Raw genomic sequence first — 16,461 nt, forward strand, 5'->3', positions numbered from 1 at the left:
AAGTATAGTCTCTGTATTATGATGAGGCCTAAATCCTGACTGAAATACTTGATACCATTTCCTTGTTAAAATTAACATAGTTGAGAGGACACAACCTTCTAGTATTTTAGATATTAATGGGAGATGTGAGATTGGTCTATAATTGGCTAACTTTCCAGGATCAAGCTGTGGTTTCTTGATAAGCAGTTTGATAACTGGCAGCTTTAAAATTCTGGATACAGGTCCTAAATATATTGTAGTATTGACGAAAGGTTCCGAGATTACAGAAAACAGCTTAGTGGGTATGTGGTCTAGCATACATGTTGTTGGTTTCGATGCATTAACAAGTTTTGTTAGCTTTTCTTGACCTATAACAGCGAAGGCATTGTTATACACTTATGTATAACACTTCTTTTATGTCTTTTGAGGTGCTGTTGCATAATTCCAATTTTCTTTCTGATGGTCTCAGTATTATTTGTAAAGTAATTCAAATTTGTATTGTGCTGCGATGGAATATCTGGTTCAGTCGAAGCTTTGTTCCTTGTCAAATTAGCCAGAGTACTGACGAATACTTAGGATTGTGTTTTATTTTCTATGAGTTTGCTAAAATATGCAGACGTGGTGGCTTTTAGTGCCTGTCTGTAGTTAGACACTGTCCGTCCATGAACAGCGAAACCCCCCTAATTTTGTACTCCCGTTTTCATTGTTTTCTGAGATGTGCTTTAACTTTAGTCAAAGGGGACAACATTATCTAGAGTGCTAAGACCGTATTCATATTTTCTGTGACTACATTAAGTTCTTATGAACTTTTTTGGTATATTCAGTATTTGAGGCCGATCTCGGTGATTGTGTTTTTCCACTAAATTGTGGACCTAGTACCTGAACTAAAATCAGATTGTTGGGGAACAAAAGCCATTCCGATTAAATTCCAAGTGTTGTTTTTCCACCGGGACACACAAGCGGGAATTAATAAGCTTTGACATAAGCATGTAGCACTGTTGTGGCAGTGATGCAGGAACTTGGTGTAACATCAATCAAGCCAACTCGTTTCAAATCATAAACGATGGATGACTCCATGAAAGATTTAATTTTGATTATCATCCTATTTTGTTGTGGGAAAACTTCACGTGGACTAGATCTGGTCGGATTTGTAAGAGATGGAAAACAGAGCAAAAGTACAAAAGAGACTTCTTTAACGCTACCTTCATCTGTAGTTAACTGCATTTTGTTTGTTGCTTGTTGTAACAAACCAAATGAGTGCTGTAAATGTTTTCAACAATGTAAGGTTTGCTACCATTAGCTCATCTATAAATGGCTTGACACAGGAGATTGCTACCCCCATACAGCAGAACTCCCATATGTTTTAAGGCCTTTGCAAACCAGAGGCAACACAATGTTGCAAAACCAATCACCAGCGAATGGACCTTTTACATTAAAAGCGAGGCAAATGATCGCATTAACACATTTATGCCTTTATAATTGGTGGCGCTAATCAACAATTTTACCACGGTATGGTAGGTGGCGTAACGCACCTTTCAGCTGGTCTGCCTTTGCCCATCATGGATGAATTACTACTTGACAAATTCAAAAAGAAACAACCATGGAATCACAATAGAAGAGACAAGCGATTTCTCTAATGAGCTGATCAAAAAAAGGAACCCAATTTCTCTATAAGGTGATTTGCTCAATGAGAAAGAACTGAGACACTTTCACAAACCATTTCAGTTCACCTGTTGGACAAGTTGTTTGGCAGTATTATCAGGTATACAGTCTGAGGGGTGATTTTAAATAATCGAGTGAAAAAAACCAATATTAACGGTCGAATTGCATAATGTACTCAATGACCGTTAAAACAAATGTTGTTTTTTGGAACAATACTGATTGTTATCTTATTGCCATGTATATCGACTTGTAATAAATTTGCTCAAAGAGACTATAATACTGCTAATGACAGCACAGCTGTTAACGAATGGCAATGATAGCACACTAATAATGACTACAGTTTGTGGAGAAACCACCACAATTTTGGTTTACAAAGGCTCACAGAGTACACTGCAAGTCACAGCAATTGAATTATTAATATTTGGTGAAGAAAAGCAATTTAGACCCTTTTAAAGATATTTATTTAAAATTGATGCATAGACAATGATTCTGCACTCATATATATATATATATATATATAAAAAACCTTTGTCGGCACGTGAATGTTCCCTCCAGGTGTGAATGGCGTCTTAGGATTCCATTTGTTTCTGTTCAAAATGTTAATCTTGGTGAGAAATTGCAGAGAAAATTTGCATCTGTCATGCAAAGGCCTTTAGGAAGGAGTTTCCAGTTGCTTTTTGATTCTCTGTTTAAATCTTATGTTCTGATGAGATTAACTTCAGTTTATCAGTTCAACGTCATTTTTAAACAAATCTGTTTTGTGATAATGGAGTGGTGGTGGTGGTGGTGTAGTGGTCTTAACCACATAACTGGTAAACTGGTAATCAGAAGGTCGCTGGTTCGATCCGCACAGCCACCACCATTGTGTCCTTGCGCAAGGCACTTAACTCCAGGTTGCTCCAGGGGGATTGTCCCTGTAATAAGGGCTCTGTAAGTCGCTTTGGATAAAAGCGTCTGCTAAATGTAATGTATAATCAAAAAGACAGCAGGAAGTTTATTGAAGTTTTATCCCTCTGTTTTATCACCAAGTCAGATGTTTAGAAATATGACCATTATCTGGTTCATTCTGCGTAGTACGTTGTTTCCATTTTTGGTCAGAGAAAGAAAAGAAAAGAACTGTCAGCAGTTACCTCTACACTGTGTACACAAGTCTTGAGAGTCTTGGCTTGTGAACATTCATTGCATTTAGACATGCCTCTAAGACACCAATCACATGTAAAACTTTTTCTGGAAGATTTTTAATGTAATTTTTAAAATACTTTTTATAATCGGTTATAAAAATTGGGTAAGGTCATGAAATATCAATCTGATAATCCTATGCCAATTATGTTTGAGCCAATAAAATAGTCTTGGAAACGGAACTTCAGCATTAATGGTTTTGGAGAGAAAAACCCCCAGAATGATATTGAACAAACAGTAGTTAAATGAGTCAATGATTTTGTGTTGTGATGTAGCCATGTGTTGTTCATTTGTCAATTTTATTTTGTGTTACAGACCTCTCGTTTGCTCAGCTCACCGAAAGGTTATAGCTCATCTGAGAGCCGCCACTCAAGCTGGAAACTCTCTACACCTAGTTCCCTCTCCTCTTCCTCACCCTCTTCATCTTCCTGTGATCGATCCAGGACAGAATCCTCCAATGGAGACAGAGGCAGACTTGTAAGTATGTTCATAAATAATTTTTTAGTGATAAACCTAACTCCTTGCTTGATCAGGTTGCCAACATTTTGAATTTTTATTTTTTTGCCAGTAACTGGGGTCTAAAACTCAGTTTTGTCATTTTGGAAAATATGCCACCTTTTTATGCTTTTTTTTTTTTTGAGACAATAGTGTAAACATGCAGAGTGCTTGAACAACACATGCTCTTCTGAAGCTCAAAGTCGAGAATCAAATTATGCTTAATGACTAATATAGCACATGGGACTTGGGATATTATGCACCAGAGGCCTTTAGAGTACGTATGCATGTATATGATAATGGTATTTAGAAAATATGAATAACAATTATTGGGGAGAGAGGGGGAGAACAACTCCTACTCTTGACTGGATAACTAGATTTAATAAGAACACAAGTCATTAACATAACACAAAGTGAGGCTTAAACTGTACAGCTAATTTTAAAGGTTCTGTAAGCACTTTAACCTTTTATGAGAGCATACAGCGACTATAGAAAGTCAACATACCTTGTCAAAATCCTTGTCACATTACACCCTGGAAATTGAAATATTCAGTCTAAACTTTTCCAGCTGTATTTACACAACCTTCAACATCAATGTGAAAATAACATGTGAAAAACTATTATTAAAAATTCGAAAAATACCTGGTTTTGATTAGTGATCAGCCTTCTAAGTGTAACCATTACAAACTTGCTCAAGTGCAGCTAATCACCTTTCAGATCACATATCTGGCTAACTGACCCCCACCTGAAATCAATTGTAATGGTTTAGAGTACTTCATGGGATTCCATTACATTCACCATGGTTGGAAAAGTGCTTTCAAAAGGGATCTGGGATAAATTTGTGGAAAGGTACAGGTTAGAAGGGTACAAAAAAAAAAGTCTAAGACTTTAACTATCCCTCTGAGTAACATTCATTAAAGTGGAAATTGCATTGCTAGATTGGGCCATCCCTCCAAACTGGATGACTGTGCCATAGGAGGATATTTATCAGGGAAGATATTAAGAGGCTAAAGGCAACTTTGAAATATTCACAAGCCTTTATGGCTGAGATCGATGGGTCTGTGCGTGTGACCACAATCTCCCAAAATGTACACAAAGCTGGCCTGTATAGCAGGGTGGCAAAAAAGAAGCCTCTTATGAAAAAGTGCCACACTAATTCTCATTTGAAACACTTGGAGGATTCTGACACCATGTGGCAAAAGGTTTTATGGTTCGATGAGGCAAAAATTGAACCACAACAGCCATAGCTGTAGCTAAAAATAGAAAATCAAGAGTATATCATGCAGTGGAATAAATGGAAGTGGGTGTTTTTGTAAGCATATTTTACTTTAATTTAGTTTAGATTTAATTTTTTTTATTTTCCTAAAATCATTCTGCCAGCCATATTGTACTCCACCACAGAATACATTTGACCTAATGGCTGTCTTTGACACTCCTGGCCACTAAACTCAGTCATTATGCCACTTGTAGTCTCCAAGTATCCTGAAGACTGTTGAGTCAACAAACAAAAAAAATTTATGATCAGACAATTTTTTTTTTTTTTTTTGCATGGCTGCATGTATTTCAGATGGACTCTGAGAGGAGATTGGGAAGCTACTGTGGACTTTTGGGCACATCCCAAGACAGCGAGTCTAAAAGAGCAAAACTTTCCTACACAAATAGAGCAGCGTATTCCAGAACCCCATCAACCTCTACACCTGCCAGCTCTTACTCTACTTTAGGAAGGATGTCAGGTGATTGCACATTAGGAATTACCACTGTAAAATATTTAATTTAAACATAGGCACTTTGTTTGGTAAACATAGGCACCCAATGAATGTTAATTTTTATAAGGCCAAATCCAAATGTATTTGGACACCCCCTTCTAATTAACTGGTTTGGCCATTCCAGTAATTTTAGTAATAATAAATCTTAATGCTACACAATACTGTGAATTCGATTCTGAATTCATTGTATGTCCACTATAATTTCATTATGTAGCATAGCATTAAGAAGCAATGCGTAAGCTCTATTGTCACAAACTCTTCCCACTACCAGAGACTGTCAAGACACACACACACACAACATGTGCAATAAGTGTCACTTGTCAATTCTATCAATATTATCATGCGCACAACTGCCGTAATATGTGCAATACTACTGTGTGCTATTATCATGAATGATGTCCTGTTGCACTGTCCTACTTATTGTCCGTATTTTGTTTTCTGAAGCATTCAATGTTTGTTTACTTTATGTTTGCCTAATGTCTTGAATGTCTGCACTGTAGTTCTCAGCTTTTTTTTTTCTCCATTGCCCTGCAGTGTTAAAAATGACAATAAACCTGACTGACTTTGGGTGCCACTTTTGACAATATATGGCACTTTTCCACTGCACGTTACGGTTTGACTCTACTCTGCTTGCGTTACTTTTCTGAGCGCACTTTTCCACTGCAGTTTAGTGCCACCTCAACATGGGTGGGATTATAGGCTGATCGTCATAGTTGCGCCACCTCTACTGCCATAACATCATCTTAACCGCGACACAAACATTACTGACCATAAACGATAACATGACCGCTAGCTGTTAGCTACTAGCTCATTGTGTTGCCTAAAGCAGTTGTTGCATGGTGATTTTACTCAAGTGTTAGTTACATTGGCCTGGTTGTTTTAGAAGCAAGCTTTCCAGTAGCTGGTAAACTAAATTAAGTGAAGCTTTCAAGCAGAATATTGAGTTAACGTAACAAAACGTATCAACCTCCATCGTGGATGCCGTGGCCAGGGCACTCTCCCTCCCATGGTATATTGCCATAGATGGCGTCCATTTGGTCGAACCACTTTCTTCTGTTTGGACCACTCCGGCTGTTGTGCTCCTTGGTGGTTCTGTAGTCACTTATGTTTTTTTTTTTACTTTTCCCTACACTGTTGTTAGGTCCGGTGGTAGACATGTACTGGCAACAGCTCTTCCTGAAAAGAGACACTTCCTGAAATACTTTTTGGTTTCGTTAGTCACTAACGAGAGGAACGTCTGTACCTCGTTTATTGACCACAGCGTGGTTTTGCGCACAGCCATCTCAATTGCAATTTGAATGTCACGTGAACAAATGATACTGCTATCACTGTTGCTAACTTTAAAACTAGCGGGTTGATGTCCCATGTCACAAATCCAGTGACGCTGGTAGTGACTATTCTCTCTGATCAATCCGTGATCTGCAGTGTTTTGACGTCGCATATAGTATCGGCTCTGCTCGCTTGGAACCTCAACTGAGGTGGTACAAAAAAAAATTACCAGGTACTATCAACAGTGGAAAACCCCCAAAAGTGAGCAGAGATGAGTCGAGCTGTTCCGTGCAGTGGAAAAGCCCATTTGGTGTGTCTCCATGATATATGGTAGATTAACAAATTGATCTTGTGTCTAGATTCATCATGGAAGTCTACCATTAGTCCTTTGTCTAGATCGTCGTCTTCATCGTCATCATCCTCCTCTTCTGCATCCACTCAATCAGAGAGCCTGTGGTGCCGCAGAGATTTGGAGAAGAGGCCAGATTTGGGAATGACCTCACTGGGAGAGTCAAGTTACCAACCCAGAGGGCTTACATCTTCAATGTGTATGTAAATGTTTTGATGAACTCTTCCTGGGACCTGATTCAGCTCATTAGTAGGGTGATAAATTGACTGAAGTGGGTGTGCGAGATAAGAAAATGTGCCATGCTGGCATACTACACTTTAGCTAAATTAAATAAATAATGTAGCTCATCATGGTAACTGTTTCTTTTTATGCTTCAGATCGCTCCGAGCATGTTACCTCCACATATGCACAGGGTGCTCGACCCAAAGAGATTCGGTACTCATCCCACAGAGAAAGCGGTTCATCCAGTCACCGGATCCCGACTGAGTACTTCCCCCCTCTGGAACGCAGCTCCCACAGGATGACCTCAGAGTACACTTCTGCCCCTTTCTCTCGTGAAACACCACGCTTCACTTCCACCCCTAGCACCACCAGAACCACCTCCTCTGTCTCAGACCCCTCACACCTCTCATCCTGGAGCTCCACCCCTTACACGCCACTTACTGTACGAAGCTCCAGCCCACCTCCCTCTAGCCCCGCACCTACTCCACTCCCTACTCAAAATAGTGGTGAATCAGATGGTAGGCGAACAACCAGGCGTCTGCTATCCCGACTTTTCTCCCGACGTTCCAGTCAGGAGTCAAGCTCCACTTCCAGCTCAGTGTCTGATTCAAGGTCATATGACTCTAGCCCAGATGAAGCCCCACCTTGTGAAGCTCCTACTCCAGTCAGTAGAGAGAATTTGGAAGCAGAGCTGAGGAGCTCAGACCCAGTTCAGGCATTTTCGTTTCTGCGCAGGCGTGGGCCCTCTCTCGCTCCTGTCCAGGAGAGTGCTGATGTGGAACCCGAACAGGAATCGCTCAGGGCTTCAGGAGGCTTAGCTTGGCTAAATTGGAACCGCTGTACTCCTCTGTTTTCTCGTCAGCGAAGAGAAGGGCGGGATGAGAGTGCCCGCATGGAACCTCGCTGTTCACCCCAGTTCCCTCTTGGTGACCGAGATGGGGGCAAAACACCCAACCGTGGCTCTCATTGTGAAGATGATGACTATCATGCAGAAGAGTCATCAGAGGGTGCCACAGCAGCACCCTCTGTTGGAGCCTTGGGTCTCTCATCATCTCTTCTGCAGGATGAAGCCCGCCATGCAGAACGGAGCCATGGGATTGGCAGGGTGGTATCCAGCACCCTCTTACGTATGCCTGAGAATGTAATAATTGGTGTGGGAGTTGGAGCAGAAGGAAGGAGTCCAATTGATGAACCTGTGAAAGAAAAGCCCGCCCCATCCAGAGATCCAGAGAGACTACGAAAGATTCAGGAGAGGTCTGACAACACCTACCGAATCACTATTGATGATCTCTAGACATAATTAAATGAATTTAAGAGGACATATACCCTGCATCATAAATAGAATGCAAGATAGAATTTTCAAAGTGTGCATACATGCATGCTTTTCTTGTATTGCCTGTAAACCTTTGCACAATGGAAGAGGGAAAAGTGGCAAGGAACTTGAGATGAAAGCTTCTACAGCAGTTTTTAAATGTATGACTTTGGGTAATAATTCATTTTAAGGTAATTAATTCAGCTTGATACAAACACAACAATTTAAGATGGGGGTCTGTGTTATCAAGGTGTAAAATTATAACCTGATAGTATGTCCTAGTACTATGGGACTACTCCTATACTACTCAAAAGTTTGGACCTTCCCATCACCAGCAAATACATGCTTTTTGTATGTAGTATTTTTTTTTACAACAACAAAATTTACAGACTATGTTAAAGCCAAAAATATGCTTTGGTTTTCCATTTAACCGGTGTGCACTGTCCGCACATAGGCCTGGAATTCACTGCACTAATCCTGTTCGGATGAGCATCGCAAAGCAGTCGAAGGGTTTAAACGAACACGACCATAAGGGCTTGTGGATAATAGAAATGCTAGAACACTCGACCTTGCACAAGACGTAACACCAGGCAGAAAAACTAAGCATACCTTGGGCTTATTGGGTCTCGTTCAATAACAATTGGTTTCTGCCAGATTTACAAGTGTGCATACAAAAAAAAAATGCGTACGCGTTACAGCTTGTTCTAATGTTAGCCTAAATTTAGAACACATTTAAGTGTGTTCTTGCTGCAGAATCAGGATTTCATGAAAATATTTGATGAATGAGAACAAATAGGAGCCATTTTTCACAATTTAATTTGCTGATTTTAACACATCCCCTTCCCTATTTGTAGTTTGCTATTGGAGGATTCTGATGAGGAGGAAGGTGATCTTTGCAGAATCTGTCAGATGGGGGAGCAGACTAGTTCCAACCCTCTTATTGAGCCTTGCAAGTGCACTGGCAGCCTGCAGTATGTGCACCAGGACTGCATTAAGAAATGGCTTCACTCTAAAATCAGCTCTGGTATGGTTGTCATCTTTTCCTGAGAGTGTCAATAAATTAGACATTTCTATATTGGATATTTTTTTAAGTGATTTTATGCCATCTGCACTCATTAGTCTGACAAGGAGGATCTAGGATTCAGTTCCTGTGAACTGCAAGCATACCATGGATCGGGAAATCATCACAGATTGTGAAAGCGGTCTATTTAATTTTGGGCTAAACAAATGTACTAATATCTGGTTAACGCTGTTGTTTTTATTGCCTGCTGTAAATCTATAATGTTCTCATTCAGTTAATGTATCTGCTATGTTATGTAGGCTCTAACTTGGAGGCCATCACTACCTGTGAGCTTTGTAAGGAAAAACTGCACCTGAACATTGAGAACTTTGACATTAATGAGCTCTACAGGTCTCATGAGAGGGTGAGTGGAGCAAAAATAATTTAGTCATTGAACTCAAACAGACATTTATTAGTAGGTTTGGTAATCAAGGAATCTTGACCGAACCAGTTAAATTAAAAAAATTAAAACACAATTAAATGGCACTTGAGCCTCTGGATTCTTTTGCCAGTACAGATTGAACTTTACACTAATATACTCTGACATGTATCCTGCACCACTACTGAATCGTGTGTGTGTGTGTGTGATTCCTCAGTCAGAGTATGAGTTCATCAGTTGTGGGCTGTATCTGGTGGTGCTCCTGCACCTGTGTGAGCAAAGGTTCTCCGATGTACTTGGGGCAGTCAATGATGCCGGGGTAAGCAGCACTGTTTTACATCCCTTGTCCATCCACATTCTTCCTTATTTGCTATTGCTCTTAATCTGATTCATTCATTCATGTCCAAGTACAGTACATTGGTTCTGTTTTGTGATCTGTTGCACATTATATTATGGAAGTGTGCATTGTTACAAGCTAATGTTGTGAGTTTGAAAACCAAAACATTCTCCTCTCTCGCTCAGTTTTTCAACCTGGCGAGAACTCTACACGAACACATGGACAATCTCGAAAGTATGAATTTTGATTTACTTTTATATTTATTTTGGTGCTGCATTGCAAAATCTCTAAGCCATGTCAGTTTATCATGTGGATGCCTCTTAATTTTTTATGAAGCTTTACATGTCTGTAAAAAAAATCTATTTCTCTAAATGCTTTGGTAAGTCTAAATTATAATAAACATTCTGTGGATGTGAAATGTCGAAATAGAATGTGTAAACCAAATTTATGAAAATGTCAGTTTAAAGTCCAACTAAACTTGCTTTAAGATTGTTTGCATGGCATTTAATACATATGTGTTTTTCAATTGCATATATACAAAAAATGAAGGTTAAAGATATAATATAAAAAAATCTATTAAAATGATTTTTTTTCTGTGTGAGTTTAAAGTTCTGTTGAAAGCACAGAAGTAGGCTACCAGTCCCTTGTGTTTGTTAAAATGCTTGTGTCTGTTTTATTTCTAATGTTTTTAAGGTTGTTTTTACTCCTTTCAATTTGTCCTCCTGTTCACAGGTTCATATGCAGAATCTGATGATGAGGTGGAGGACAGCAGGCCGTTCATCGACTTTGGTGACTTGGAGGATGACGATGAATGGGAGGAGGTTTAATCGGGTGATGGGGAGGAAGGGGTGTGGCTTAGCAGTCTTCCACTTCCTGTTCTCCACCTGTGTCTTCCTATTTGATGTGACTTTAGCCAACGTCTGATTGGCACATAACTGTCCCTAGCCTATAACAAGGCTTTCATAATATGCAGATAAATGTTGTCTAAAGGAGCCAGTGTGATCCCATTCTTATTTTCTTTCTTTTTTTTTTCTTTCAATTTTGCATAAGAGGTCGGTGAGCACTCTTTCAGCTTTATTCACTTACAAAAACAAATGTCCGGTGAACTGTCGACCACCATGAGTGCTTTAAATGATAATGCTGAGACAGCTGGGTTTGGGAAAGATTCATTCTTGCATCAGACTTGCACTGGTGCAGTAGCAAAGCTTGTCCTATTTTTATAGGGCTGCTTGAAAATGGGATGATGTTTGGTAATTTAAATGATTTAAGAAAAATAAATAAACCTTAATTTTTTTTATGTGATCAATAATTTTTGCGTTTTTGTTTGATTTCAGAGAATGGGTGAGTGAGAAAATGTGATTACTTTGCTTTCCAGACTTTCTATTTACAGTGGACCTTTTCAACAGTCAGTTTATATGTTGTACATTGTTTTATGATATCAGTGTAATTTGCTTGAATGGATTATAACAATAAAACAGAGGTATGGAGATACCTAAAAAAAAAATCTATATGCTCCTTTAGACTTATAGCTGGTTGACTGATTCTGTTAGTTTTTGCACAACTTTACTTGATGTACATACGGGTAGGAATGGATTATATGTAATCAGTATTACATAATTGAAAGCACTTGTAAGATTAAATTACAATTATAAAATACTTTGATGGATTTCATGATTACAAATGAATCAGGCAACGGCATTAAATTGTTTAATTTCTTGATTCCCCTAATTCTATAATAGTCTTTAGTCCCTTTTTTTAACCATGAATTTCCACTTTCAAAATGTGGAGATTTATGGTGTAAAAAAAAAAAAAGGGTGACTTAAATATTGATATGTTTCTCACCCACACTTATATTGTTTCTGAAGATATTGATTTAACCACTTGAGTTTTATGTATAACTTTTGTGTGGCCTTTAGCCTATGTGATTTTTGGAGCTTGAATGTCTGTCGCCCTACAGAGCTGAGATATTCTTCTAAAAATCTTCGTTTGGATTCTGCTGAAGCTAGTCAGTCATGCACATCTGGGATGCATGAGGGTGAGTAAATGGGTTTAGATTTTGGGGTGAACTATCCATTTAAACGCTTTGTACACAATTTATTGAAATGACACTATATCGCATGACAAAGAACACTGTTCTCTGTGATGGCGTTTTAGTGCCACGGGAAAAAAAGATTGAGAATAAAGTCGTAATAATTTGATAAAGTAAAAATGTCCAGAAACAGCACGTCATTATCATAACGATAGAATGCTGAGCCAGCAGTTGCATCAATGCAAGATATGGATGTAGTAGATGTTTGTGGCATGGGAGGCGTGGTCGTGTGGCAGTCTGCGGGAGAGGGAGAGCGGTAAGGCTGGTCACCTGGGCCGTAATTATCTCTCACTATACTGATGGCAGTAGGAGACCTGAAAAGGCGTCAGGGAGAGGAGTGACAAGCGAGTCCAACCCCTGAGAGGTGCTTTTTTTTTTTAATTATAAATAGTAATTTATGTACACTGTTTTTGCGTTGAAACTGATTATTAAAAGGACTGACCTTGAACCAGCTTCGTTGTCTCCTGACTAATCCATTGCCCACAAACTAAGATCATTTACAATGATTTATTAAATCATACTGTAGTGTAGGATTTAGCAACAAATAAATTATTTTTCATCTTTTGGCACAGCACACAGTTATTATTGGGATCCGGACACTGCAGTGGTTGAATGTAACAACCAGACAGACGTTTGCGCAGATGTGGGTGATGCTTGGGCTGGGTTTCCCAAGGCTCTAAGATGAACATTAGTAGCACTTAATTTGTACTTAAGACAGCAAGTTTCCTAAAAGCGTAGTTATCTAAATGGCACATAAAAGCGCTTGTAAATTAACTACAGTTATGAACCTCTCTTAAACCCCTTAAGTGCAACTACACATTGTTCCCGCATCTTTCACAGTTTACCAGATACAAAGGGACAATTAATAAATTATATGAATAGCCAACATTTTGATCATTTGGAAAGCCATTAGCTATACATGGTTTCAGGGGATGAAAAAATCGCATTGAAATCAATAGGCAGTCTGTGCACGCCATGTGATGGGTGTAAATTAGGTCTAAAGATACAGTGCATCCAGAAAGTATTCACAGCGCTTCACTTTTTCCACATTTTGTTATGTCACAGCCTTATTCCAAATTTGATTTAAGTAATTATTGTCCTCAAAATTCTACAAACAATGCCCCATAATGACAAAGTGAAAGAAGTTTGTTTGAAATCTTTGCAAATTTATTAAAAATAAAAAACGAAAAGAAAAATCACATGTACATAAGTTGACATCACATAACATCAGCCTTTGCTCAATACTTTGTTGAAGCAACATTGGCACCAATTAGCCTACAGCTTTTTTGTGTTCTGTTTTACAGTTTTATTGGTCTTCTTTGACAAGCATAATTTTAATGGAAACAGAAAGATATGTTCTTATTGAACAGATTTGCTTAGAAGACCTATGTGAGTAATGTTACTCTACAGTTTAAAACTTAAATGGGCCAAAATAAATCATAAAAAATATGGTTAACAATGGAGGGTGAGAGTTTGCAATGATTGATTCATTCTTCCTCCCTCCTCTTCTTACTCCCTCCAATGGGTGATTCAAATAGACCTAGTCAGATAACATGGTGGTCACAAATTGCATGCTATAATGGCAGTCAGGCTACAAGGGTGCAGTAGGGCTGGGTGATATAAAGAATTATATTAATGCTATTTTTCAGAAAAAATATTGCCATATCCGATTACATCATTCTATCATCGTCTGTTCTTCAAAATATAATAGTGTGTTTCATCAAGCGTGTGTCCTTTTCTTTCTATAGTTTGCCTACTGATGCCCATTTTAATCCTGTTCTTTGTGTGTCTGTTCAGGTCCTAGCCAAAGAAACAAAACGCTATGTGAGAGCCCCTTATGATGCACATCACGTACATTCATGTTACGTGCATTTTTTTTTTGTTGTCACTTTTATTAATCTCATGTGACGCAGTTTAGAGTGTGCTGTTGCCACAAATAAATGATGTAATCAGATATGTCTATTCGTTTTTTAATAAATATATTTCTTTCATATGGCTGCCATTATGCAGCATGCAATTTGTGACTGCCATGTAATCTGACTAGGGCTATTTAAATCATCCATTGGAGGGAGGGAGGAAGAAGAGGAGGAGGAGGAAGAGAGTGCGAGTGAATCGCTCATTGCACACACTCACTCTCCTGTTGTTAACCATATTTGAATTATTATTTATTTTAGACTATTTAAGTTTTAACTGCAGTCACATTACTCACATTTGTCTTCTAAGCAAATCTGTTCAATAAGAACATATACCTTAACCCTATTGCCATTACATTTATGCTTATCAAAGAAGCCCAATGTTATATTTTATTGTGTCATTTAAATCTATCTTGAGCTAATTTACATCTGCAAGGATTTTCAACACTTTATTCTCGAAATCTAAGATTATTTGTAATGTATTTTTTAACGTGACACCAAAACGCCATCTTAGTTCTCAGTTGTTGTTCTGTGATTCGGTTTTGGTCATGAGGCCATTCTAATATGTTTAATAAATAATTAATTGCGAGTGTTAAATTGTTTTTCAACCGTTCAACAAACAAATTATACTAAACTTGCGTTCAGACTAAAAATAGCCATTTCGTTTGTACATAGTTCTTAAAGAAATCACGAAGATTCAAGCAGAACGCTCTGCGAGTGGGTTAGAACTAGTCTAGTGGTGTTTCATTTGTGTTTTTGAACGAAACATTTAAGAACGAAGAGTTCTCATTCACTTTCATTGTTTCGATGATGGACGTGAGTGTGTGAGTTAGTTGACGGTTGCCCCGAAAGCATAGGCAGCTGACTTGCTGCTAGGGATGGGCGATACCACTTATTTTCTTTTCAAATTGACACCAATATTTTCAAGTCAATTATCGTCGATACCGATACTTCTGTTAAATGTATTTATTTATTTATTTTGCATAATATTTTTAGTCATTATTCAAGTCATTATTATTATTCCTAAACAGAAAATTATTAGACTTCTGTTTTGTTTACCCTTACAAAAATTAACAATTTCACTAAAGTAATACAGTATAGTTTAACCATGGTATTTAGTTAAACCATAGTTACCACATTAACGTGGTTAGCCTACAATATTACTGTAGTAAATCAATAGGTTCAATGGTATAGTAACTTCATGTTAAAAATGTATTTAAATAAATAGGTGTCATTGTTCCTGTTTATTATGCTACTATGAAAATTGTTAATACTTGATTATTATTCTAACTACTAAACTAATTCATAATATGTAATAAACTGTTAAGCATTAATATGAGTGTAGTAGCCTAATGTTCATGTTAACACTTTAGCCTATCTTGTATTACCATATATAGCCTACATAAAAATGTATGTTTTTTTTTTTGTATTTATTTGTGGAATATTATGTGAAATAATATACAAAAAAACCCATGGTGTCCCCTTCAAAAATTGCTCTTGAGAATTGTTATGTTTATTGTCCGCCTCCCAACATTTTGATGAAATTTTCACCCCTGCCACGGACAGCAGTGAAGGCGGAAAAAGGGGTGCAATAACATGCAGTATTTTCACAAAGTTTAATTGCATCAGTTACATTTAAATAAATATATAGGCTACATATATTTACGTTTAGCAGCGAAAGAAATAGGCCTATGCAGTGCAAATGATAGTTTCTCCAGGAGGGATACTTGTGTATTAGACGTTGGAAATGTCCCGCCCCTTCTTGAAACGGAAAATATGATTGGTTTGCAATGATCTAATCGCGTCTGAAATGAACGTTCTGATTGGTGGATCAGCTCAGTCCGACTGTCTGTCTTGCCAGTGCTCCCAGGTGTATCTACGAGCGCGTTTGGAGAGAATCTCTGTAGGAGGACATACGACTTATATATGCACTAGACTACACACCAGAAGCTGTTTCTCTGATTTTCTTTCATTATCTCTACACGGCACTGATCCCTCTTGTTTGAATGAGTCACGTGACGGCGCACGCGCTTGTCTGCTTGTATCTTTCAGCATTTATGATTGTTTAGATGAGCGGAAGAAGAAACCGTTCCCATCCTCCACAAGTATTTGCTAATATAGCCTAATACATTTTATTTAAATTTGAAGCTTATGATTATTGTTCGTGGTAACCAAATAATAATAGGCTACCCCTAGTTAAAAAAAAATTATAGGCTAATATTTAGAATCGACATTTTTGTGTGAGAAAGAATCAATATTTTCGGTAGCCTACAACTTCAGTATCGGAAGTATCGATACTTTTAGGATTGATCAGCCCATGCTGCCTAATCAGATAACTGCTTAATTGACAGAGTTTTGTAATGAATGGACCTCTTAAGGTGTTCGAAAAGCACATTTTAATCCTACCTCAATATTCAGTCTCCTGGCAACATTTAAACGTATCCCATGAT

The 16,461-nt window shown here is 38.1% G+C and overlaps 1 protein-coding gene across 3 annotated transcripts in view; it reads left to right on the forward strand.

The window, feature by feature from the left end:
• Window positions 1–11,635, forward strand: part of LOC127646163 (E3 ubiquitin-protein ligase MARCHF7-like) — a 37,715-nt gene extending 26,080 nt beyond the window's left edge. For all 3 annotated transcript variants that reach the window (XM_052129639.1, XM_052129636.1, XM_052129638.1), the window contains 9 exons: window positions 3,136–3,297; window positions 4,883–5,048; window positions 6,710–6,898; window positions 7,077–8,175; window positions 9,088–9,257; window positions 9,554–9,657; window positions 9,890–9,991; window positions 10,195–10,243; window positions 10,742–11,635. In XM_052129639.1, the coding sequence (XP_051985599.1) occupies window positions 3,136–3,297; window positions 4,883–5,048; window positions 6,710–6,898; window positions 7,077–8,175; window positions 9,088–9,257; window positions 9,554–9,657; window positions 9,890–9,991; window positions 10,195–10,243; window positions 10,742–10,836 (2,136 nt within the window). In that variant the 3' untranslated portion in view covers window positions 10,837–11,635. The remainder of the gene's footprint in view (window positions 1–3,135; window positions 3,298–4,882; window positions 5,049–6,709; window positions 6,899–7,076; window positions 8,176–9,087; window positions 9,258–9,553; window positions 9,658–9,889; window positions 9,992–10,194; window positions 10,244–10,741) is intronic.
• The last annotated feature ends 4,826 nt before the right edge of the window (window positions 11,636–16,461 follow it).

This window comes from Xyrauchen texanus, chromosome 7 (assembly GCF_025860055.1).
Source record: "Xyrauchen texanus isolate HMW12.3.18 chromosome 7, RBS_HiC_50CHRs, whole genome shotgun sequence".
NCBI lineage: Eukaryota > Metazoa > Chordata > Actinopteri > Cypriniformes > Catostomidae > Xyrauchen > Xyrauchen texanus.